We start from the raw sequence: 26,373 nt of genomic DNA on the forward strand, positions 1-26,373 counted from the left end.
GGGTTTCGCTACGGAGAGCAGTTACTCCCATCTCCACCGTGATTTGCCAAGATGAGATTTACCCTTTAATGATTTTCCAAACCCAGTCTCTGGGATTATTAAAATAACATTTCACAATAGTTTTCGGGGACTCCCCATTATGGACAATGATAGATTTATGTAGTTAGGGTTAGACGTATTTCCTGTTTCCGTTTTAAGTAAATAACATTGAGTTCAGGGTCCTGACAATAATTTATAGGGCCATCCATCTCACCACATTTTTCATCCCTTCCAACATCCTTTTGCAACGTATCAGCTGTTAGAATTTGTATTTGCTTCTATGGGCTTTTATAGACTGCTTGTTCTGACACAAAGAGCCTAAGAGCAGTGATAAACTTATGGCAATTTATTGTTTTGTTGCAGATTTTTAAGCCAAAGCCAGGAGTGGATTGAGGATAAGAACTTATAAGAACTTCCTATATATTTCCCATTCTGTTTGTAGCTATTCTTGGCTTTGGCTCAAAAAAACACTGTAAAATCCGCAAAAAAAACCCTTGCGTTTCCGCAACGTGGGGCCTCGGCCTTAAAGTGTAACTTAACTTTAGGACAACTTTTTATATTCTGGAAGTATTTGTGTCATTAATACACTTAAGATCAGATCTAGTAAGAGTTAAAGTGTTTTGTATGCGATTTAGTAATTCCAGAAACAGCTCCCCTTTTGTCAGTGGGCTGTGTCTGGTATTGCAGCTTTGCCCCATTCACTGAAACGTGGACAAACTGAAATCTTAGACATGCACTATATGGAAATAGTATGATAACCACACGGTAGCATTGTGGCTGCTGGTGACAACACCCAGCTGTGCAGTATATAATTGCCCAATTGTTGTTGTCCACATGATATTGTGTAGCATAAGTTACATAAAAAAACAATATTGAGGGTTGGTTTCATAACTTAAAACAACAGGATAAAAACTGTGGGGTGAAAATGAAACAGGTTGGGCAGCCACATTACACAAAGTAAACAGCTTAACCTCACGAGATAGAAATAATGAATTATTCCCACACTGTATATGCAAATCCGTATCAGGAGGATTGAAAGTCTGTTCTTAGGTGAGTGAGTTATATCTTATTTATAGCATAGTCTGGCTCCTTAAGGGTATGTTCACATGGAGTTTTTTGGAGCGGATTTTGACGTGGAATCCGCCTCAAAATCTGCCTCCAAAACCAGCTCCCATTGACTTCAATGGGAACCGCTCACTTCTTTTTTTCCACTAGCTAGTAGCGGAAAAAAGAAGCGAGCTGCCCTATCTTGCCGCGGATTTTTTAGGAACGGACTTTGACGCAGTGGGCCTAGTTGGGAGGGAGTGTCGCAAGGCGGACGTCTGTGGCTGAATCTGCCCTGGAATCTGCCTGAAGAAAGGGCATGTTGCTTCCATGAGCGGGAACAAACCGTTAACGGACAAAGGAAATGACCGTCTCCCATTGATTTCAGTGGGAGGCGTTTTTTTGAGCTGGATTTTGACGCAGATTCCATGTGAAAATCTTTACCAAAAAAACCCGTGTGAACTTACCCTAAGACAGCCTACACTTTAGAAAGCTTTCGGCTGTGTTATTAATAGAGACAGGTGCGTAAGCCACTGCTAAGTATACTGTCAGGGAAAAGTCTGGATACAAATTTGTCCATCAGCTGATCCTCTCAAATTTACAGGTTCAGGTGACATTAAAGGGTTTTTTAGGACTTAGATACTAAGAGCCATCCTCAGGATAAGTCACGAAAATCACATCAGTAACTACACAGTCTACAGAGCCAGAAGCAGACTCAGTGGAATGGGAACAGAGGTTCAATATCACAGTCACTAAATAGTGTACAGAGCAGTCTGCTCTGTACACTGTGCAGATATCAGCTGATCATGGTTGTACCTACCTGTGTCATACTGATAACCTATCCTAAGGACAGGCTATTAATATGTAGTCTTGGACAGCCCCTTTAACAAGAGATGATTCTGGAAATACTGTAACTAGTAAAGGTATCTTTAGTAATGTATATCCAAAATCCTTTTCTGTAGGTGAATGTGTTGCTGAATGGTCCTTCATGTTTTAATTAAAGGCAACCTGTCACAGATTTAGGAACCCTAAACCAACAATATGTCCTTAGGCTGCTGGGGTTTAGGACCCCAAACCTGATAACCCCATCTTTGTTTCCATTAATTGACAGGGGCACTTTCAGGTTCCTACTAATTAAAAAAAAGCTCATTAAGAAATTGGAGGCATGTGGAGGTGAGTATGGCCACAGAAGTCTGGATAATCCATATTTTGGCTCTATACAATGCAGAAATAGAACTAAAGTCAGATCTGTGTGAGTAAAATCCGTAGTGGTTTGTTTCGGACTCACTCACTCAAAATCACTCACGCAGCATTGACAGGCAATGCAGAGGTTAAAATCTGCAGCAAACCAATGTCTGTTGTGGATTTTCATTATTTCATCCCTTTCCATATAGCAGGGGTAAAACCACATGCGATTTGCAGCAAAATCGATGGTAGATTTTCTCCAGTATATACCGTAATACCTTTGTATATAGGAGCCATAGTTTGCTTCGTTTACTGTGTGAAGGTGCGACCTTAAAAAGGATCTGACATGCAGAGTCACTAAAACCACTTTTTCTCACCGTATTTCGCACCCTTCACAATATGGTCTATACATTTTTATGTAGATGATGGTGTTACTTTAACACTACACCTAATGCTATTTTGTAAAATGATGGTGTTACTAAGATATGTCCTCCAGTATAGTCCCGAGAGTAACCAGTGTCACGTATTTCCTTACCAATATAGCATCCTTAGAAATCAATAATAAAGCCACGAATGTGGACATATCAGGCATCTATCATATAGCAATCCCAGCTATATACAACCAAATGGAATCCGGTAGGTCTTCTAATGGCCCTGTATGTACATGCAAGAAGGTATGGCTAACTGATTTCTATAGGTGCTAGTTATACAACCATGTAAATCTATAATACAATTGCCCTGTCAAGATTATGGTAACGTCAAAGCACCATGTTAAAAATATTGACTATACATTACCATGTATAAAGTACTCACCCGATGTCCTCCATTGCTGCTGTGGCCATTGCTCAGTTTCATGCAGTTGACTCTGCAGCACTGACTCTAAGTCAGAGAGACAACCGTGAACCTTCAGCACCATGTCTATCACATGTGGAGACAAATCTTTTAGCAGGGTGGATGGCCACATTAAGGCTGAGGCCCCACGTTGTGGAAACACAGCTTTTTTTGTTGCAGATTTTGCTGCGTTTTTTTCAGCCAAAGCCAAGAATGGCTACAAGAGGAATGGGGAATATATAGGAAGCTTTTATACTTCTACTTAATCCACTCATGGCTTTGGCTCAAAAAAACGCAGCAAAATCTGGAAGCAAAGAAGCTGCGTTTCTACAATGTAGAGCCTTAGCCTAAAGTGGTTTTCCCACAAAAGCAAGTTCTCTCCTATTCGTGGGATAGGGGACACGTTTCAGATCAGTGCGGGTCTCCTGTCCTGAATGGTTTGGTGGTCGGCAGCACTTGTATCTATCTATCTTATGGATAGGGGATTACTTGTTTTCATGGGAAGTCTCCTAAATTCTAATTTTAATAAAAAGTCAGTTTTAAATCCCAATATACTGTAGCTGTGGACGCTAACCTATATTCTATAGCTAACCTTGGCAGGTTCTTATCACAGAAAAGCCTGAGATCCTATTCACATGACTTCATTTTCAGGGATCTCATTCTATACAGTGTTTGCGTCTACTGATATTCCGGGGATTAGGTCAGTAAATCTTTTCTCTATTCACAAACTGTTAACAATGGATTTTTAGTAGTCTGGGAGAATCCTACTTGTACAGCCCAGAAACAATACATCAGGAGAATAACATCCCTGACTCATTCTACCATATCTATAACCTAACTGCTCAGGCGGTCAGGCTCAGGAAGTCATGACACAGCCTGTACGATACAGAAGCCCGGGAATAAATTCACATAGTGTGACTATAGGATGCTTTATTATAGTTACCTGATAGTACAGCTTTATGGTATGAGTACAAGTAAGTACACCTTATAAGCAAAGGTGATAGACAGGGAAGGTGAATAATCAGCTCTTGTATATATTTATTTTACTTATATAGCACCTTCATATTCTGCATATTTACAGATATTGTCAGTTACTGTCCCATGTAGGGCTCACAATCTAAATTTCCTATCAGTATGTCTTTGGAGTGTGGGAGGAAACCAGAGTACCCGGAGGAAACCCTGCAAACACGGGGTGAACATACAGACTCCTTGTAGATGTTGTTTTTGGCTGAATTCGAACCCAAGAATCCAGCATTGCACTGCTACAATACTAAGCACTAAGCCAGCGCCAACCTGTACAGGTTTATGGCATAAATGGGAGTTAATGTGGTGCAGTGTTGGCACATTGCCCTTCCTTGTGCTAAATCCCCCATGCTGTGCTTTTCTCGGCACTTTTTCCAATAGTGTCCAGAGTAGGACGGAGTGCGGGATGGGGACACCTTGGCCTGACAAACTTATTATAGCTCATGCCAGAAAACTGATGGGAGTTCTATAGATTTCCATTCTGGCACAGAACAGCGCATGTGATTTATTAACACGCCAAAGCTATTTAATAATTCAGGAGTGCCGCATGGTAGCTGGGGACTTTATTAAGGCTGGTGTAGATAAAAACAGTCTTAATAAATTCCTCTTACTGAGTACACTGGCATTACAGTATACAATATGTCAGACAGATTTCCTGATATGTATCTCTAAGTATACCACTGTATCTTAATATAATGTTATTTAATATTAATTTAAAACAGAACAAAACTTTCAGACCACTTTTGATTTTCTGGCAGTATCTGTGTCATTAATACATTTTGTAAAATACTTTAATATCAAATGTTGGCTCCTTTCTGTGAAATCCTGATTTTTTTCACGCTTTCACATACTTCTCTATTGAGAGCTGTTCCTGCTTCTCATCGTGTACGGTGAACTATATGTTATAGCTGCAAAGGCATTTAAATATCCCAATCCTGACTTTGTTTTCAACCAGTGGAATCTCTGGAAATGATGACACTAGTATCCTTACTGTCACATGAAAGATGAGACTCTCTATGGACGTTATCCCCATAGGGGTAGGGAACCTTCGGCCCTCCGGCTGTTGCAAAACTACAACTCCCAGCATGCATACTTTCTCTGCTGTTCTTGGAATTCCCATGGAAGTGAATGGAGCATGATGGGAGTTGTAGTTTCACAACAGCTGGAGTTCCAAGGTTCCATACCCCCAAAAATAAGTTATATTATACAATGTCTGAGATATAGATAGCCTTTTCAAGTGTCCCCCCCCCCATCCGCATTTTCTCTTCACTTCACACAGCCTGTACACTGTACACATCGAGAAATAAGAAGCAAGGACAGCTCTCAATAGAGAAACAAGGGAAAGAGTGAAAATGCAGGACTTCACAGAAAGGAGACAAATTTTGTTAGTAAAGTTATTAATGACACATACAGCCAGAAAATAAAAAGTTGTCCAAAAGTTTTAGTTGCGCTTTAATATTTATTTAAAAACACAAAAGATACTGATTGTGCTTTTCCATACAGCTTAATATACGAGGTATGCTGATGTATATTAGCCCTATGGATCTCAAAAGGACACTCTTTGTCCCCTGTAAGGTGAAGGGGGTATGTTTGAAATATCCCAAACAGTGTGAATTTAGCCTAAATCAAAAAATATAAACCTGTATATATGTAGTTGGCTCTGTACACTGTGTAGCTTTGGTGCCACGTTATTGCAGCTCAGCTCCTATCCACTTGAATAGCATACACAAAGCCTATCTCTGGTGCATTAAGGACTACAGTACATGTAATGTGAAGGAGAGGCCTGACAGTGTCTCCATTCCATGATATTTGATCGCACAGCTATGAAACCAGTGCACTAAGTTATTCCAAATGATCATCAAGTGTTAAGTCCACATCCCAGCACTAACCGATACTCTCTGTTGCTATAGAGTCGCTAGAGTACAATAGTTACATTAGATACTGATGCAGTAAGTTAGCACAGGCACTACACAGTGTACAGAGCTGTCAACTTCTATCGAACACCGCTTCATGCACTGTGCTACTTCTAGTAGCCAAAGCTTCTGCATCAGCTGATGGGTAGGGGTGCCAGATATGGGATTTTGAGCTCCCCTGCACTCAGGGCTTGAAGCTCTGCATCTTGGATCACCGAGTCCTTCTTCTAAATATGCCCGATGAGCGAAACGCGTCAGCAGGAGACACAAATAGGGCTGTTAGGGTCTGTTTTGGGACCACCCTTGTTAGGGTGGGAGCTATTTTTGGGATGACAGGGTGTTTTAGTATCGTTCTCCTGCACCCAGTGTGTTTCGGCTGATCCGAACAGTACTCGCTCATCTCTACTCTTTACTACATTTTATTTTTGTCCCAATAATACAAGTGAATACATTTTTGTACATGTGTTGGAAAGATGTTTTATTGTATGCAAATGTAAGTGGAAATGTACATGTAACGCTTTCTAGTTAACACTCACTTTTCTCCATCCTCCATTGCCCTTCAGTCTCATGACTCTCATTTCGTGACATTATTGGTGACTCTATTAGGCTTCTCTTCGGTGTCTTTGGCCTCGGTACTTGTTATTCTGCACTTTGCTTTTCTTCTATTTGTACAAGCTCTGTCTACTTGAATAATACATAAGATAATAAAAGGTCACCTGTATTAATATTTACAATATGTAAAATAATATATTGCAAATTATCAACCCCATCAGTTATAAGCATCGTACAGAGGACTCCCCATCCCCCAACTGCAGAAAAAAATAACTGGAAGTCATCAGTTCTCATTTATTACACTTATTTCCGAAGCTATATTTTTGCAGTGGCTGTATAGGATGACATTCATAGGCGTGCACAGAGCATATAGAGTATAGCAATATACCAATAATTGCTGCTTTTTTCATTTTATTTTTTATTGTATCACCGAGAACTCGGTGGACTTGCAAGCATAGAAGTAATGCAAATATAACTATACAGAATGCTGGATAATATTCCGGAGCCTTTTTGTGGATTCTTTCGGCAGACAAAAGAAATGTTCAGTGCATTTCCTTTAGTATAGTATCTGTCAGGCAGCCATCCCGATCGGGCCCCGACCAATGCATCTGCATTGGTAAAATGAAAACTTTCAGTCAGGGCTCGGGGCCCACCGGGGGATTCCCCGGCGGGCCAGTCCAACCCTGGTCAGGCTTCAGGAGTGTCGGATCAGTTGAATTAGATGGCCAAACAGTCACAGGACATATAGTGAAATGTCTTTGATACAACCATTCAGAGTATACATGATATATCAAGGAGCTACAAAGGGATGTTCTTCTAAATCAGCTAATGATTAGCTGCAGTTGTAGCACTCCCCTGATCTACACTGCTTGTCTCTGCTAAGTGCTGTGTGCAGAATCTCCTGTGTATCCCATTGTCCCCTGCTTCCTACTTGTACGAGCTAACATGGAGAATCTTATTATAGACAGGAGGCAGGAGAGAGTCGGAAACTAATTCTCATAGGAATACGTTTAGAAACTACAATGTGAGTTAGGAGATTTTATGTCACCGATCTATCACTTTCTGCCCTTAGGACTGAAAGCAAGTGTAGTGTGATAAGATGCTGCCTTCTCCATTCACATGCAGCACTTTTCTCTCTGCATTTTTTAAATGGGTTCGGGGATGGAAACCCTAAACATCAATACAGGTTAGTGTATCCTAATAATATCCTGTCCGATACTGAAAAACAGAATTAGGTGAGCAGATTCTCCTCTACTTTCTGTATGAGTTTCAGAGAGATCATTATAGCTAATCTCTACCCATTAGTTCTGAAACAACTGAAAATTAAAGGTTTGCAGAGTGGAAATCTACTAAAATGCAGAAACTGAGTCATATAATAGCTGGAAATACTCATACAGATAGATTGCACTAATGAGTCTGTTGTTCTAATCCATCACATTTTGCTAGATATATACAAACAGGTCAGAATACTTTGTTTTATCTTTCTATGTTAACTTCAGTGATGTAAAAAGACAAGATTCCTTCTGTTTGTCATCCTTTTTTTTTTAAATAGAAGAAAAAAAACACAACAAGGCTATCTGTCCTTTTTTCGACATTGAAATTAATGTAGACAGATACAAATGGCAATTGTTCCCTTGTATTTATTTTTTTATTTAGCAAACTTTTATGTCCTTTGGTAGATTGGAACATAATAGTAATAGTACATCCTGGATCGCATGGGGATGTACGGCGAGAGCTCAGGAGCTGAGCTCTCTTCATACAGGGTGGATGCCGGCCTTATAATACAACCGGCACCCGTCACTAACAGCAGCAATTGGTACCCGCACCAATCGCAGCTGTTAACCCTTTACACACTGCGGTCAAAAGGGACCGTGGCGTCTAAATTGCACACGCATTCGGTGGCTATCATATCCAGGAGTCTATTGAAGACTCCCACGATTGTCATTGCACTATAGCTATTACACGCAGCCAGAGGCAGTGTCTAATAGAAGTGATGGCATTTTGCTATTCACTGCAATACAGTAGTATTGCTGTGTATTGTATGAGCGATTAGATCCCCTAGGGTTCAAGGTCCCTAAGGGGTTTGATCATAAAAGTAAAAGAAGAAAAAAATTTTTTATTAAAGTATAAATTTTTTTTTAAAAAAATACAAAAGTTCAAAACACCCCCCTTTCCCTAGATCAGATCTAAAATGAAATAAACAAGAGGAACCATAAACAGATTAGGTATCCTCGCGCTCCAAAATGCCCGAACTATTAAAATATTTCTCCCATACGGTGAACGGCGTAGCGGCAAAACAAATCAAGATCATCAAATAGCGTTTTTTTCAACACTTTGCCTTCGATAAAAAATTGAATAAAAAGTGATCAAACCATCAGATATTTCCCCAAATGGTGTCAATAAAAACGTCATCTTGTCCCGCATAAAAAGACGCTATACCCAGCTCCATACATGTAAATATGAAAAAGTTACAGGTGTCACAACATGGCGACACAATTTTTTTTTTCCTATTTTGCAAAGTTTTTCATTTTTTAACAAAACATTGCAAATACGATATAAATTTGGTATCGCTGTGTTCATACTGACACTCAGAATATAGGTAACATGTAGAGATGAGCAAACACTATTTGAAACAGCCGTTTCGAATAGCACGCTCCCATAGAAATGAATGGACGTAGCCGGCACACGGGGGTTAAGCCGCCGGCAAAGTCTGCATGCTGGCCACTTCCATTCATTTCTATGGGAGCGTGCTATTCGAAACGGCTGTTTCGAATAGTGTTCGCTCGTCTCTAATAACATGTCATTTTTACCACTCAGTGAATGCTGTAAAAATAAAAATGCGCAAATGCATTTTCTCTCCAATTGCATCTCATTCAGATTTTTTTTGCAGCACAGCATATTGAATGGTGCAATTACAAAGTACATTTTGCAATTTTTTCGCAAACAATAAGCCATCAGGTGACTCTGTGAACTGAAAAATAAAAAAGGGCTCTTGAAATGTGTGGAGGGAAAACCAAAAATGCGAAACCGAAAAATGGCCGGGTCTATAGGGGGTTAAAAGGGATTTTCTGGCAATTTTTTTTTTTAATTAAACAAAGGTCTGTTAGTGCTAGTGATGGGTTAATAAGTACGCCCATATACCTTTAGCAGTGTTTGGAGTGCTTTCTGGATGTCTCTGGCAATTGCTAGCAGCCTCTTCATTTGTTTACATGGTATAGCTTCCTTCTGTGCTGCTATAATAGTTCCCTCTCACTCAGCCCCCCTCCTCCTCTTTCACTCTGTTACAAAACACTCTGTGTGTCACTACATCTAGCCCCTCCCACCCTCCTCTTTCTCCTTTTATCCTAGTGATCCTGCCCATTACTAGCCCCTCCCACCCTCCCCCTATCTCCCTAGCTAATGTATTCTTCCCACTTCTAGAAGACAAGGAAGAGGAGGAAGAGCCGTTCCCCAGACACAGAAAGGCTTGATAAGTATTGATGGGGAAGGAGTGGATTAGGGATTAGGTGGGGAGGGAGTTTAGTTTAGGGGTTAATTTTCAGTTTATCGTGGACAACCCCTTTAAAATGCCACCTATCTTATCTCCTAAATATGTTATTTCCTTCTGTTTACATTTGTGTATTTCTTACTAACTGAATATGCTAAAAATAAATAAAGTTGTCAAAGGAGCAGGAAACTTGTATGAAACATTTATCAACAATCTACACACGCAAATAGATGAATTTTAGGCTTAAGGAACATGAAACGAAACATAAGATGATACTTAGCAATACATTTATATCATATATATTTATATTATAACCACTAAGTATAATGCTGGACCACATAAAGTATATTTAAGGTTACAAGATATATGGATACATTTTATGTGGTAGATCATAAGCTTTCAGGAGTTGATCATCTATACATAAGTCTATATTTATATCTTTATTTTTATTAACAGCATTAGATTCAAAGCATAACTCCCAATGGCATCAGATTCAGCGGGACAGTCGCAGATTTTAAGTCCTGAGCAGTGGGAGGCATGTCCTGGCTTCAGCTCCAGAGTTTGGAGTAGACTGCAGGGGAACAGGGTGATGGTAGAAATCTCAATGTGTGCCCTCTGTCTGCTGTTGCCTTAAGGTTCCCATGTTGACATATGAAGCTTACAATAACTTATAGAGCTCTGAGACGCTGCACCAATCATCAACTGAGGAGGGATATTTGAAGTCTGATCTCAACTCTCCATGTGCCTGCTATTAGTTAGTTGTGACTAGTTAGGCCCCTGTGCTCTGATCATATCTGCTGGCTTGCTGTACTCCTGACCTTGGCTTGTCTACTGATTATGCTCTTGTTTTCTGATTTTGGCTTTGACTGTGAGTTCTCGGATTGACCTCGGCTTGGACACGTTTATTCATTTGGGTCTGTTCTATTTGTTTGATCTACCTTGTCAGTTTTGTAATATGCCCTGGTTTGATTTTAGTTTTTAGGGCGATAACCTGGGTCCAAATCAGGCTCAAGACCAAATGGATTTGCAGCAGGCTCTAGTGAAGACATTAGGGTAGCCTTAGTCTCTATCTCCCAGTGCAACGTAAGATTTAGGTTGCTTGTTCTACTGCTCTCTGTCAACAGCCAGTTCCTGCTGTTTTTGGAAATTGCCTTATAGATAATTTCTTAACAGGCAAAGTAAGTATTGCTTTTTTTATTTTGCGCATTTTATTAAAACCACAATGAGGTGGCGTTATAGTATGGGGGACCAGAACTAGCGGGAATTGATTATACTGAGAGAGAGCCACAAGGGCATTACAATAAGGGAGGATTATACTGTGTTTACTGTGTGGCAGCTGTAATGATGCCGCATCACCAGAGTTATAACTTGAAGCTCCTGGCTGCAATGCAAAATATTTCATGGGGCCCCATTTTCATGTCCTGTCTGTAATATGGTATTTTCTTACGTCGTTGAGAAGCCTTCGGACCTCCTGAGGTCCTGAAGTTGGATATAACCTCCTGAGGCCTTTGGGATACTATACTATAAGTACATGCCGGTAGTTTAGTGTCTCCAAACCTGCTTCTGTGTCTTCCATTTTGGGGGTGATCTACCTCTGATCAGCTGCACCTCACTTCTTTGTGCTTTGGAGAACCCATTCTGTTTAGTTCTTTTCATGACATGTTTGATCCATGCTTTGTAGAAGAATAATACAGATGTGGGTACAGAGGAATATGTGTCTTCTACTTGGGAAGGAGCGTAGGCAGATGACACAAGGCTGTATGTTTCAGAGAGAAACCAGGCAAATAAGTTTCATTTTTTTCTGGAATATTTCTTTTATTCTGTCTAAACCTCTATATAAAATCCATAGATGGAGTCATTTCTTTTTTTGCCTGTGAAATATGTAATTTTATTGTTTTGTCCAGCAATAATAACTCCATTATGCTCCAAAGACGGAGATGATTTGTTCTTCATGTGATACCGGGAATCTTAGTGTCCCCTCATTATTCTGCTTCCAGTCACATTGTCCATGTGTGGGAATACCCTGGCAGCCATGCCAAAGTACCACTTCATGAGAAATACTGTAAGGAGGACTTAACACTTGCTGAGACAATGTCATAGCCAACCGGGGGGATGGAAACAAAGAGCAAACCAATGATTTAACCAGTCCAACTGAAAGGCCATTGTTATGTTCTAAAAATTCTATTCTATTCTTCAAGACGACTGTAGAATACAATAACTGATTGTGAACAGGGAGCACTATAGAAGTCTAGAAGTGTGCTATATGTCTGTTTATTTTATAGACTGACCTTATAAGCATGGCTGGTAAGTCAAGGTATTAGATATGACCCATTATTTACTACACCCCATAAAGTCCCTTTATATATTGACATTTACTACAGTATGGCTTAGCTGTCTGCTTAATATGACCCAGTTTTCTAATTCTACACAATCTAAGCACCATATGCCCATTCTATTCATTATGCTAGACCCCCATAAACCATTACTCAACTCAAGCAAAAAAAACCAGGTCATGCCAGTGATACAATGACCTGAAATGTATAGAAGCTCCGGTGACCTCAATGTTAATATGACAGGGTAACAATGGAGGCAGATCTATGTTACAGCCATATATTTCATGCTATGCTATATACTATAAAGTATTTCCTTTCTCCCTTGTATGGTATATACAGACCCTGTAAGGACTAGCAGTGGATTCTATACCTGCCGGTGTATTAGAGCAGAGGTATTCATCACTATAACACAGGTGTGAAGGTTCAATGTACATAAGGAAACCACATGAGAATAACACTTTACGTGTTTCTGTGAAAGTGCTCACTAAATACTTGGGTACTCTTTTGATGTGGTAGAAATTGAAGTAAAATGAGCCATATTTGTATTTAGCCTTCTCAAAAGTCTTGTATGTGTGTCTTGTACGTGTGTGTCTTGTACGTGTGTGTCTTGTACGTGTGTGTCTTGTATGTGTGTGTCTTGTATGTGTCTGTACATCACGAGCACTTACGTCGATCAGTTGCGACATTAAAACCAGGTGGAATTAGTAATATTGATCGATCTCCTGACAATAGCATCCATCAAGAGAATGCAATATATAAGGGTAAGTTCACAGAGTTTTTGGTCCAGATTTTGATACGGAATCCGCGTCAAAAAAACGCCTCCCATTTAAATTCCTTTCATCCAGTTGCGGGAGGGGTTTTTTAAAACCAGATTCTGACGCGGCTTCCTGCATCAAAATCCGGACCAAAAAACCCAGTGTGAACTTATCCTTAGGCAGCATGTGAGCAGTCACATATTTAAGTAGATCTTTTGAAAGGAGGAAAAATTGCAAGTATAAGGTAGAGAGGGAGAAGAAGGGAAAGCAGCAGAAGCAATATTGCCTAGACAATGTTCTGCTGGAAACCTCTTCAGGGGTCTTGTGGCGCTCCTGTCTCAACAGTACTGAATTGTTTTGAGGCATATGGGGGCCCTTTTTATTTTTTTTGTAATTAAAAATTTGGGGGGTACAGGGATGATGCATATGGAGATGCCCTTTGTTTCACAGACTGAGGGGTTTGTGAGCATTTTTTAAAGACCTACAGATGCAGGGGTGTGACGAGGAACGTCTGGGCCCCCTTTACTGGCCTCTACACAGTATATTGCCTCTTTTACTGACCCCTATACAATACAACTTGCCCCACAGAGTATATTACTTTGTTTTCCAGCCCTGACACAATATTTGCACAATAGTTACCACTTATGCTTACCCCAATACAATAACGGACCCTTTATTGTCCCCCATACAGTTTACTGCCCCCTTTACTGGCCCACTAACAGTAATTGCCCATTTACTGGTTGATATTAATCCATTACCCACTGAATTATTAATATTGTAGGGTGTAGCAGCCATATTGGTAGTTCAGGCTACAGTCTGCTGGATGTGATTTTTTATTATTTACCAGACATAGTGGTATACATATTGTACACCGTCTCTGTCCCACTGTAGTGAATGTGTAATACGAGGTATAGCCACTTCAGAATGTACAGCACCGTGCCTGGTAATGGAGCCGGAGCGCTGTAGTCTCTCCAGTCACCTGATCAGCCAGAGTCAGACCCCCATCTACCTGATATTAAGGTCAGATTGCCATATAACATAGTGTACCATTGTGTACCATAGTGTACCCATTGCTTTCTAAGTTACAAGACTTTGCTTTGCCTGTATGTGGGAGTACATATCCTGCTTACGCCATTGTACCCTTATGTTTCGTTTTGTTTGGACTCTGTAACAACAATAACACCATAGAGTCCTCCATCCCGAGGGACCTCTCCACACAAAGTCTTATAGCAATAACTGGCATCTGCTTTTAAGCCTAACTCCACTTGCAAAACTACTTTTCTGTAATATAATAACAGGAAAATATCTTGCAACTTGCTGCTGTGTATTTTCCTCTGATGTCCTCCCCACTGCATTCTCAGTTGCAAATAACTTCCTAAATCAGTGACAATATATCATGGATATATACTCCTCCTTGACATATGTGTTGGACAATGGGGCCAAATACTGAAGTTGATCACAATTTCGCACTCTGCTGGCAAGCATTGACCAGTAGATGGATACAAATGGCCACTGTGGCACCCTGTGTTATATTGGGCGTCTTCCATGGTTAACTAGTTTGGCTTACCATTTGATATGCCTGGCGGCATGCCAACCCTTCCCTGATGAGATAAGAAGGATCAGGCGACTGGATTTTAACTGGCAAATTCTTTTGTTCTTTGGAAAATATGTCAGAGGAGTTTTGCAGCAGCTTGTTCTCCTCTCCAGGCTTAGCGTACATGCAGAACATGGCCGAGTGTGTATGTAACCTATATGGGGGAAGTGGCCAATAGCTATCTAATGTGTATGGCCAGCTTAACAGGAACCTGCAGGTCCTTGTGACCACTGGTTAACAGTCCCAAGTAGCCTACTGCTAACGGTGTCAGTGACTGCTATGAAAAAAATAATCCTTTATATAGTTACCCAGTGATGAGTCCATCACATCACATTGGACTCCTCTCTGGTGCTCTCGGCACCTGTGCAAAGCTGAGAAAGTGCACTTTGGCTTCCATGCATGTGCCCAAGGTCTGGAGCTTATGCCAAGCATGTGCCTAAGGTCTGGAGCTTATGCCATGCATGGGCCCAAGGTCTGGAGCTTATGCCATGCATGTCCCCAAGGTCTGGAGCTTATGCCGTAAAGTGAACTGCTGCACAGGCATCGAGTGTTCACAAGCTGCTTAAGTATAACTTTTTTTTATTGCGCCAACAAAGTTAGAAGTAAGCTATTTGGGACTCTGAACCACCAATCTATAGGGACCTGTGGGAGGTTTAGTGTCCCAAATAGAGTTGACAGATTCCCTGTAAGAGTAGTTATTAGAGATGAGCGAACACTAAAATGTCCGAGGTTCGAAATCCGATTCGAACAGCCGCACACTGTTCAACTGTTTGAACGGATTTCGAACCCCATTATAGTCTATGGGGGGAAATGCTCGTTTCAGGGGTAGGCAAAATTCGCTAAAATCATACTTACCAAGTCCACGAGTGGCGGTCAGGCTGGATTCTCCGGATGCCTGGCAGAGTGAATTCCAGCCGGAAGACGCCGCGGGGACGCTGCACGGAGAAGACTTCTAAAGGTAAGAGAAGAACCAACGTTGATTGGCAGAATGTATAGCATTCTGCCAATCAACGCTGGTTCTGCATCGAACCTTAAACTTCGAACAGCTAGTAGTGTTCGATCGAGTACGAGTATTTCAAATACCATAGTATTCGATCGAACACCTACTCAATCGAACACTACTCGCTCATCTCTAGTAGTTAAGAGAGAAGCCAGGTGCTCTGCCATAACACATTCTACAATGACAGGAGCCTAAGATCGGAGATTGAAGATTCACATAAAAAACACTTGAGGTTTATGACATAGTGTTAGGGCAATTGTGCAAATGGTAAAATGGAGTCTAAGAGGCTCAGAAATGTAATTTTCAGCTACTGGGACTGTTATTTCTTTGCAGCTTCATAAAAGTGACATTTCCTTCGCTTTAATCATGAGCAGGAATGTTCTATTCCACATCTATAGCACTACACTGCTAACCATCTGAAGAAGAAGAAGTGCATCGTATTTAATGGCTATATTTCAAGTTGTAAATAGAGATCTGCTATTTTCCACAAGCGGTGCCCATTGTCAATGTTTGGTATTGCAGCTCAGATGTAGTCCAAGCCTCAACAAACCCATTAACCTTGTCATTATTATTATTATTTATTCTGTTAATTATTCTATGTACTTAGTGACCAACTGGTGCAGAGGAAGAGAAGACCCTACCCACGAGGGCTTACCATATGCCAGGGATTGAGGCAGTGGTTGGGGGTAGAAGATGTTCAGATGGTAGAATTGTGGCAGAAGGGTTATTATAAGTTGTAGACATATAGAAGTGAATGTGTTGGCTAACAAGTTCAGAGTATGAGGGATGCACCGAAGAAATCTAGGGGATGGTTTTGTGAAAAGCAGGTAAGAGGAGAGCAAAGAAGAAGGTCTTGGGAGGATCGAAGTGTGGGAAAATACTGGGAGAAAAGATTGAAGAGGTCGGGAGGAACAAGTAGTGGGAAGCCTTGAACTGTCATTTTGTAGATGGGTTTTGATGGACAATGGGTGACGTGTGAAGGGATTAGCATAGGGAGGAGAAATGATGGAAGAGGCAGATAATGGCAGCAATGTTTAGGGGGGAGTGGGGAGGCGTTAGATGGGAGGCCACAGGGAAGGATGTTATAGTAGTCTAAGCAGGAGATGGTGAAGGTTGAGGAAAGAGACGATTTTACTAATTGTTTTTGTATTAAGGTCTCTAACACAGCATGATCTTATAAAAAAGGTTAAAGGTAAGAGGAAACTGCTGCACAGGTTAATATAGAGGAAGATTTTCCCAGAGACGGCTGCTGAATACGGTTGATATTGTTTGTTTTCATATACTTCCCTATAGCTGTGGGATACGTGAGGGGGGATCTATGTATACATCCTGTCCACATGGGTGAGGCATATGTAGATAAACAAAGCTCCGCAGCTACGGTCCCTGAGATCACTACATGAGAACGCAAGACTAGGACGTCATTTGTTGTACTACATTTATGCAATATTATAACCATTGTAGAGTGTACCACTGGGTGTTAAACCTCTGACAAGTCAATGATTTTATAGGAAAAGCTATTGAGATTGGGTCCCCATCCACTCACATGTTGGATATATCTTTGAACTCCACATTTCCATTGTTTTAATTTTTTCAGCTTTTAACTTTATTGTAATGGACCATATTCATACGTGTACTACAGTACCACTTACCGTAAAGTACTATATCTGTGCACTACTGTACCACTTACCGTAAAGTACTATATCTGTGCACTACTGTACCACTTACCGTAAAGTACTATATCTGTATCTGTGTACTACAGTACCACTTACCGTAAAGTACTATATCTGTATCTGTGTACTACAGTGCCACTTACCGTAAAGTACTATATCTGTGTACTACAGTACCACTTACCATAAAGTACTACTCTATATCTGTGTACTACAGTGCCACTTACCGTAAAGTACTATATCTGTGTACTACAGTACCACTTACCATAAAGTACTACTGTATATCTGTGTACTACAGTACCACTTACCGTAAAGCACTATATCTGTATAAGATAAGAGATAAGATAAGATAATCCTTTAATAGTCCCACCTTGGGGAAATTTCATCTGTGTACTACAGTGCCACTTACCGTAAAGTACTATATCTGTGTACTACAGTGCCACTTACCGTAAAGTACTACATGCGTGTACTACAGTACCACTAACCGTAAAGTACTATATCTGTGTACTACAGTACCACTAACCGTAAAGTACTATATCTGTGTACTACAGTACCACTTACCGTAAAGTACTATATCTGTGTACTACAGTACCACTTACCGTAAATTACTGAATCTGTGTACTACAGTACTACTTACCGTAAAGTACTATATCTGTGTACTACAGTACCACTTACCGTAAAGTACTATATCTGTGTACTACAGTACCACTTACCGTAAAGTACTATATCTGTGTACTACAGTACCACTTACCGTAAATTACTGAATCTGTGTACTACAGTACTACTTACCGTAAATTACTGAATCTGTGTACTACAGTACCACTTACCGTAAAGTACTATATCTGTGTACCACTTAAAAGCCACGGACCCTCCTCACATCTCAATAAAACTGCCTGACATATCTGTGACCATTTAAATGGTCATTTTTGACTGGTTGATCTGACCATGTGTAACTCTGACTTGCTGTGGGCTCTATTGAATTGGTCTGACCCATCTCCCATAGGATAAGCATCCCTGGAGGTGACTCTCGGCACTGGAGTGATAAGTGGCAGTCTAGCAAGCATTGTTCAGCAGTTATGTAATGCGTATGACCAGCTTCGTCCTGTAAGACTAGGGGCGCCCTTGACCATTTACGTATTCTCTGTTCATGACGGCATATTACTGTACATTTTGGTAACATGCTGTAATCTTTATTACAGGACTCGTGTGTGTACAGACAGACCAGAAACATTGCGCGTAACTTTAGTTATGATGGAAAAAATGACCATTTAAGAGGAACGTTATCTCAAACAAACTCATCGCTAAAAACAATGTTTCAGGAAAGCTCAGAAAATAAACAAAGAGTGGAAGGGAGGGGACATGGAGAGTGACGAGAGCGCGGCTTCCTGTCTGCTGGCCATACAATACTCTGATTAATCTCTACGCCATTGGACAGTGGCCAGCTGGAGAAAATACTCTACAGTCTGTGCCTGCGTAGGTCAAAGAGAGAACCCCAGGAGCTGATCCACCACAGCAACTCATTCTAATAAAATACAGGGGGTTCTGTATACTGAAATAGTCCGTAGCCGTAGATATGACATATTTTCCACTTCTATGTCTGTCGTTACACAATGTCCATTGTTTAAGGGTATATAACCACTTGTGTTTAGGGTGCGTTTGCTGTTATAATAAGTTATCCATCCTGTTTTTGGATAAGAGGAAAACAGCTATTGGCCAGAACAACCTAGGGGAAATATGTCTGGCCTTATACGCCAATTTTCTGGTGTATAAGGGATCAAAAAGTCACAATTTATCATGCAAGTTTGTGCAGTAGCATGTAGATAACCGCTCCTAAAGCCCGCCAGGGTCTGCCTAACTGTTTAAAGCGGTTTGGTACAAAAGGATTCCAAATGGTTACACAGCGGATACCCAAATCCATCTTTTTAGACGTATAAGTCAATGGGTGTCTGTTCAAAAGAACGGACAGTTTGTGTTTATTTTTAACCAATCTTTTTTTTCTCTCCTTCATCATTCTGAGCATGCGCACCAAGAGAAAAAAGGGATTGCAAAACGAACACAGACTTTTTGTTATCCATTTGTAATCTGCTTTCCATAGACCTCAATGTTAAAAACAAACAAACAAAAAAACAGATTGGTTACTCTCCGCCTGGAATCCTTATTTTTCATATCTGCGCCCGGTCTCCGCTTTGTGGGTTTCCATCTTCTGTCCAAGAAACTGGATAGGAGACGGAAACCTGGCAGTCAGTGAGCGCCCGTGAGCATCTTCTGGTCTCTGCGGTGAAACTGGGTTTTTTTAAACTAGGCACGAAGTCCTGCATGTCTGACTTTGTATCTGGTTAAAAAAAACGGTTTTGCCGCGGAGGCCAGAAGACGCTCATGGGCAGACACTTTGCAAACCCATTCAAGTGAATGGGTTTGAAAACTGACTGTCAGGTTTCTGTCTCCTGTCCAGTTTTTTGGGAAGAAGATGGAAACCAGCAAAGCGGAGATCGGGCGCTGGTGTGAACCCGCCCTAAATTAGTTTTTGAGGATTTTGAGATGGTTTCAAAAACTGATTTTGCACAGAGTGCCAAACGCAGGTGTGAACCCAACCTAACAGAGGATGAAGGACATCAGTGAAGACAGCCACAGCTCTTGTCTGAACACTGCAGATTTGTCAAACAGCGGTGTCCGATCCCCACCAAATTCATGTCGGAGTCGGAGAGGGAGCAGTTTTGAATGGTGTTAGAGTCAAAGCCAAAATAAAAGGTTTAATTATTTTATATAATGTGATGCAGTTATTGATATTGTATAATTAATTAGATTTAAAGGTTATTGCATATTTACTTTCATAGAAAATCAGTCACTAGCTTATTATCGAGTTACAGGATCTCTACAGTTTCTGTCTGACCATTGCTGTCAGCCATATATAAAGGAGTCATAGTCGAACTGTGTCAGAGTCAGTGGGTTGGTCTACTAACTCCACTGCCCTGTCAATCGGATACTGATGATTTATATTAAAGGAGTTCTCTGGGCTAAAAATATTGATTACTTATCCTGAGGATAGGTAATCACATCAGTTATTCCCCCGATATCTGGCCCACCCATCAGTCATCATTTCTTAGCAGCTGATACACAGAGAATGGAGTAGGAAGCAGATAGCTTCATTCACTATGTAGTGACTGAACCAAATCACTGTAGCTTACCTCCTATTCACGTGAATGATAGGTGACCTGCAGTAACCTGGTCTGACCATTGCACAGAGAAGGGAGCTGTCTGCTTCCTGCTCCTTTCTCTGTGTTTTAGCTGCTGACAACCGCTGATTGGTGGGGGTGCCAGGTGTCAGACAACTACCTATCTGATACTGATAACCTCTCCTTTTGACAGATCATCAGACATTTTATCCCAGAAAACCTGTTTAAATACACTGTAAATTTAATATATACGTCCTAATTTTGTATAGTAAATGTCATAGTCAGAAGTTACATTGTCAGTATACATTAAAACAAATGACCACAGTATAAGACTTAAGTCTCCTCTTCTGTCACCAAGACAATTACCATTACATAAAAAAGTGGTAAATCAGAGGTCTATTGTTTAGTTATAATGAAGATAAAGCAATGCAGTACTAGGGGTGACAAGAAGTTTACATGTAACAAATCTAACATAACATAGTAACAATGAACTAAAAAACAGCACTGAGCAGTGCATAGTGTAATACTATAGTGTAATACTATTTAACAATAGAGCAATAATAAATGTTATAAATGTTACATAGTTATGAGCTGGGCCACAACTACCCTATTGCGCATTGGAACCGGTTTACAGAGGGTTCCTCTCTGGGTAAATAGGAGCAACAGGAACCAGCGAGCACCCTAAGGTGTCAGAGACTGGATACGGAAGGACCAAATTCCAACCAAAGACTAGGTCAGAGGTAAAGGAATTGCGCTTCATCCAGATCAACAGTATCCAGTACTCTTTACTGAATCGAAAATGGCACACTTTTTGGGGATTTCACCCCTTTATCAAGTGTACAAGTAATAGCAGTGTACATTTGTATTCCTTGTACACTTGATAAAGGGGTGAAATGCCTAGTGTTTTGTATTCAATAAAGTCTACTGGACGCTGTTTATCTGGGTAAAGTGTGGTTCCTTTACCTCTGACCTAGCCTTTACTTGGATTTGGGCAGCTAATAGGGACCACACTCTTCAAAAAAGAATGCAAAAGGCAGCGCTCACCCAAAAAACAGACTTTATTCGGCACAACGCGTTTCAGGCTCCTCAGGCCCTTTTTCAAGTGCAACAAATTTCCTTCCTCTGAACAATGGAGGACACATCTCTTTTTATTTGGATTTGGTCCTTCCATATACACTAACATAACACAGTCACATTATTCAACAAGAAACTTATACGTGTGAAAGTGCTCAGACAATTGGATTACTCAGTATCACAAGGATAAGCTGTTTATTATAAGGACGGCACCAGAATAAATGAAATTAATGTTTTCCTTATAGCCTTGTAAATTGTGTCACTGGAGACACCATGAGCCATAATGTGTGAAAGCCTTCACATTGTATGAGATGCTTTCCATTCAATGAGCCAGGAACACTATCTCCTAGCACATTTCCGAGTGGACTAATTGTACTCACGGTGAATCAGAACTCTGGTTTGGCAACATTTCTATATAAAATGTCACAACAGCGGTGCATTAAAGCAGACCTGAGATCAGGACGTGAGAGAGGGCGAGGAGCTGAGCTCTATGATATATAGGTTTATAGGATTTGGAGCAAGTTGTTTTTTATAGTAAATCCTGGCAGGACTCCTCTGAAAAACAGTGAGAGTCCTGGTTATCCTGACCAGAGAAAGTAATGGCCAGTTTTACCTGTATCACTATGTACACAGCAGGCTGTCAATGACTGTGTGTGGTCAGGTTCAGCAGGACTCCTATTGTCTCTCCTAGGAGTCCTATCAGAATTTACTCTACTTTTTACTGTTCTAAGTCATATATTGTATATACTCGAGTATAAGCCGACCTGAATATAAGCCGAGGCCCCTAATTTTACCACAAAAAACTGGGAAAACGTATTGACTCGAGTATAAGCCGAGGGGGGAGATGCAGAAGCTGCTGGAAAATTTCAAAAATTAAAATGGGCGGAGTTTTTGGGTGCAGTAGTTGCTGGGTGATGGGCAAGGGGAGGGGGTGTTTTGGTTGTCTGTCTGCCCCTTCCCTGAGCTTGAGGACTGAGTTTTTTTCCCCACTTGGAATTCAGCCTTTCTGAATATAGCGTATCTGCAGTGCTCCTATTAACCCCTCCCGACAGAACAGGAGCACTACAGATCCCCTATATTCAGTAGACCGGGCTCTTTCAGACACAGGGATACCTCATGTGTATAATGTGTTTCACAGTCATTTTCTACTTTTATATGTACTCCAGGGAAAGGAATGATTTAGAACTTTTATTTACTTTATTTTTTTATTATATTTTTTAAAAAGCTTCTTTTTTATTCTTCACTATTTTATGGGAGATTCTATACATTACTATTGCGGCTGGTCATAGACCCCCCCCCAAAAAAAAAATAAAAAAAAAAAATATATATATATATATATATATATATATATATATATATATAAAATAATATTTTTTTAAATTTTTTTTTGCTTGACTCGAGTATAAGCCGAGGGGGGCTTTTTCAGCACAAAAACTGTGCTGAAAAATTCGACTTATACTCGGGTATATACGGTAAACTTATATATCACAGAACTCTGCTTTCTCATATGTTGTGCTTGGCACAGGAGAAATAGCTAGAGTTAAAGTAGATTAAAAAATTTGTTCAGCCTTTTCATTTCAATATATCTGTTCTTTCCTTTTTCCCAAAACTGATATACACCAATATAAGCCATTGTTACTCCTATAAAGGTTGTCACCGAGGCGTAGCTATAGGGGGTGCAGAGGGAGCAGATCCGAGCCCTGGACTCCAATGATAGATAAATGTACCCATATTCTAAACGGTAAAAGGTAGGTAGGGGACCAATTACAAGTTTCGCACCAGGGCCCAGGAGCAAGCTATGCCTCTGGCTGTCACCTAGTAGTGTCATATTTGTTAAAATCTAATCTAGCAATATGAGATGTATACAAGTATCACTACACACCACGATGTGTTACCCAGCTATCCTACAAACATACGTATCTAAGAAGCAGCAGAATAGGATTTTGGACTGTTTTCCCTGCACGGTAGCAGTCAGGCTGTATGTAAGTAACCTTATTGTAGAGCATGTGACATTTCTGTAAGACCTTGCTCTCCACCCTTCACTGCTCTCCAGCCTTTCTGTACTTTCTTTGTAACTGTCATGGAAAATACATAGATTTGTGTTCCCAAGTATCTGATGCAGTGATATAGTGTGGTGAACATTACAGGGTCATCAGTAGGAGGGGGAATCACAGCCCTGCTAGAACATTCCTGAAATATCTTATAGTACAAGCATATATCACATAATGTGCAAGTCTACTTGGATTAAAGATACTCAGCAAGAGTCATGATACAGTTGTGTCCGGTAAAGTGTACACTACTATTGTGCAAAATATCGCTACATACACTGTACTGAGAAGGGCACATATAATACTCCGATCTGTATCTTGTTCTAGAGTCCAGAAACTTCTAACAGTATGTATTATACTTACTTATATAGCGCCATCATATTCCGCAGCGCTTCACAGACATTGTCAGTCGCTGTCTCATATAAGGCTCACAATCCGTATGTCTTTTGGAGTGTGAGAAAAAACCCACGCAGACACGGGGAGAATATACAAACTCCTCGCAGATGTTGTCCTTGGCAGGATTCGAACCCAGGACTCCACTAACCACTAAACCAATATACTGCCCGTAACAGTAAGAATGTAGCTGGAATATAATCCATGACATCATTTTATAGATTTCCCAAATTTCCATCCATACCTTTCTAGGGTTGTAAATGAATGCCTGACTTTGGGATATTTCTAATCTCTATTACTTTGTGTTGACAGGTCTTTGATTTTCATCTGCGACAGGCTGACATGATGCGGATCTGTTCACTGCATTGTAACAAGAAACTAATCCATCTGACATACCCACTGTGGAAAGGCTGAATAAAGGATCCGCACACAACGTCCAGAGTAACCCCTACTGAAAAGCCATTTCCTCACTCACATGTACAATGTCAGTCTTCATTATCTTGATGTAATAAGTTATGTACAAGATGACATTGGTGCCTTATAATATGGGCATTATTTTTACGTAATTCTATTCATTGCCAAAAGTTTGCGTGTGACTTTGTTATTAATATATGACAGATTGCTCAATTATTATTATTTTACACATGACATTAATAAGATCAAGTCATTTCTTATTTAGAGGGTTACCGTATATACTCGAGTATAAGCCGACCCGAATATAAGCCGAGGCCCCTAATTTTACTACAAAAAAATGGAAAAACGTATTGACTCGAGTATAAGCCGAGGGGGGGAAATGCAGCCACTACTGGAAAATGTTAAAAATTAAAATGGTCGGAGTTTTTGGGTGCAGTAGATGCTGGGAAAGGGGAGGGGGTGTTTTGGTTGTCTGTCTGCCCCTTCCCTGAACTTGAGGACTGTTTTTTCTTCCCCCACTTGGAATTCAGTCTGGCTGAATATAGGGTATCTGCAGTGCTCCTATTAACACCTTGCCAACGGAACAGGAGCACTGCAGATCCCCTATATTCAGTAGACCGGGCACTTGCAGACACAGGGATACCTAATGTGTTTGTGTTTTGCAGTAATTTTCTACTTTTGTATGTATTCTAGGGAAAGGAGTGATTTAAAACTTTTATTTTTTTTTAAATCTTTTTTTTTTTTTATGCACTATATTATGGGAGATTCTATACATTGATATTGTGGCTGGTCATAGACCCCCCCCCCCCCCCCCTTCTAAAAAAAAAAAAAAAAAAAAAAATTTTTTTTTTTTTTTTTGCTGATTCGAGTATAAGCCGAGGGGGGCTTTTTCAGCACAAAAACTGGGCTGAAAAATTTGGCTTATACTCGAGTATATACGGTATTCTTATCTGATAAAGTGATGGCAGCGTTGCAGCCCCTATATGTTCAGGATCACTGCTGCGCCATCACTTTTTCAGATAGTAAAAACTCTTTGGTCCCATTTGGTTGAAGAGGCAGTTGCATGCGGCCAACACCATAACCACATGTTAACGGGGTTTACAAATAGAGTTTGCACAGTTATGCTGGTAATATAGCTTATTTACCAGTAAAATCACACACCCAGTGACATTCACTGTGACACACATCAGATGGCCAAAGATCACTGTGTAGAAGTGTCTTCTTCACAACTAAAATTAATGAATATGGTCATATTGTGACTCACAAGTTGCTGTGACCACACCAAGATCCTATTGCCAGCAAGGGATATGCATCATATATGACGGGGTTCACAGCTCCTTAAAAATGAGGTACAACCTCCGTAGGTATGTGCACCTGTAGGGGAAGCTACAGAATATCATAGCTGGTGTAGATTTCCATAATAAATCTGCTCCTTTACCTTTACTTAGATTGGTCTCAGTCCTCATTAGGCTTCTTTTTCATGACTGCAATGAAGACAGTATTACATATGATCTTTGGCTGCACAGAGGAGGATTTCCTAACATGATCTAAGTGGTCACATGATACCTACGTAGAGAAACGGTCCTTAACAAGTGATCAAAACTTGGTCTGAGTAAAATATGGTATGGGAATAATAGCAATGTAGAAAGCATATTGTAGCACAAGTACTATACACTGAAAAATCACGTTGCCTGGAATTTTGGAATTTTTCTTTGTGTAATTTATTGTCTGTCTGACTTCACATTGTTCTAATTCCGTTAATTGATACATTATGGCTAGAGCTAATTGGACTAATGTGTAGACTTGTTGAACTAGAAATTACATATTTTGTAACTGGTTAAAAATATA

General features: G+C 40.4%; 1 protein-coding gene across 3 annotated transcripts in view; it reads left to right on the forward strand.

Annotated features, from left to right (window-relative positions):
• The window catches only part of LOC142218789 (glyoxal reductase-like), a 98,592-nt gene extending 73,308 nt beyond the window's left edge, over positions 1–25,284 (forward strand). For all 3 annotated transcript variants that reach the window (XM_075287717.1, XM_075287716.1, XM_075287718.1), the window contains one exon: positions 24,424–25,284. Coding sequence is in view for 2 of the 3 variants with exons in the window: in XM_075287716.1 (XP_075143817.1) it covers positions 24,424–24,525 (102 nt within the window). In the remaining variant the exon portion in view is untranslated. The remainder of the gene's footprint in view (positions 1–24,423) is intronic.
• The last annotated feature ends 1,089 nt before the right edge of the window (positions 25,285–26,373 follow it).

Source organism: Leptodactylus fuscus, chromosome 9 (genome assembly GCF_031893055.1).
Source record: "Leptodactylus fuscus isolate aLepFus1 chromosome 9, aLepFus1.hap2, whole genome shotgun sequence".
NCBI lineage: Eukaryota > Metazoa > Chordata > Amphibia > Anura > Leptodactylidae > Leptodactylus > Leptodactylus fuscus.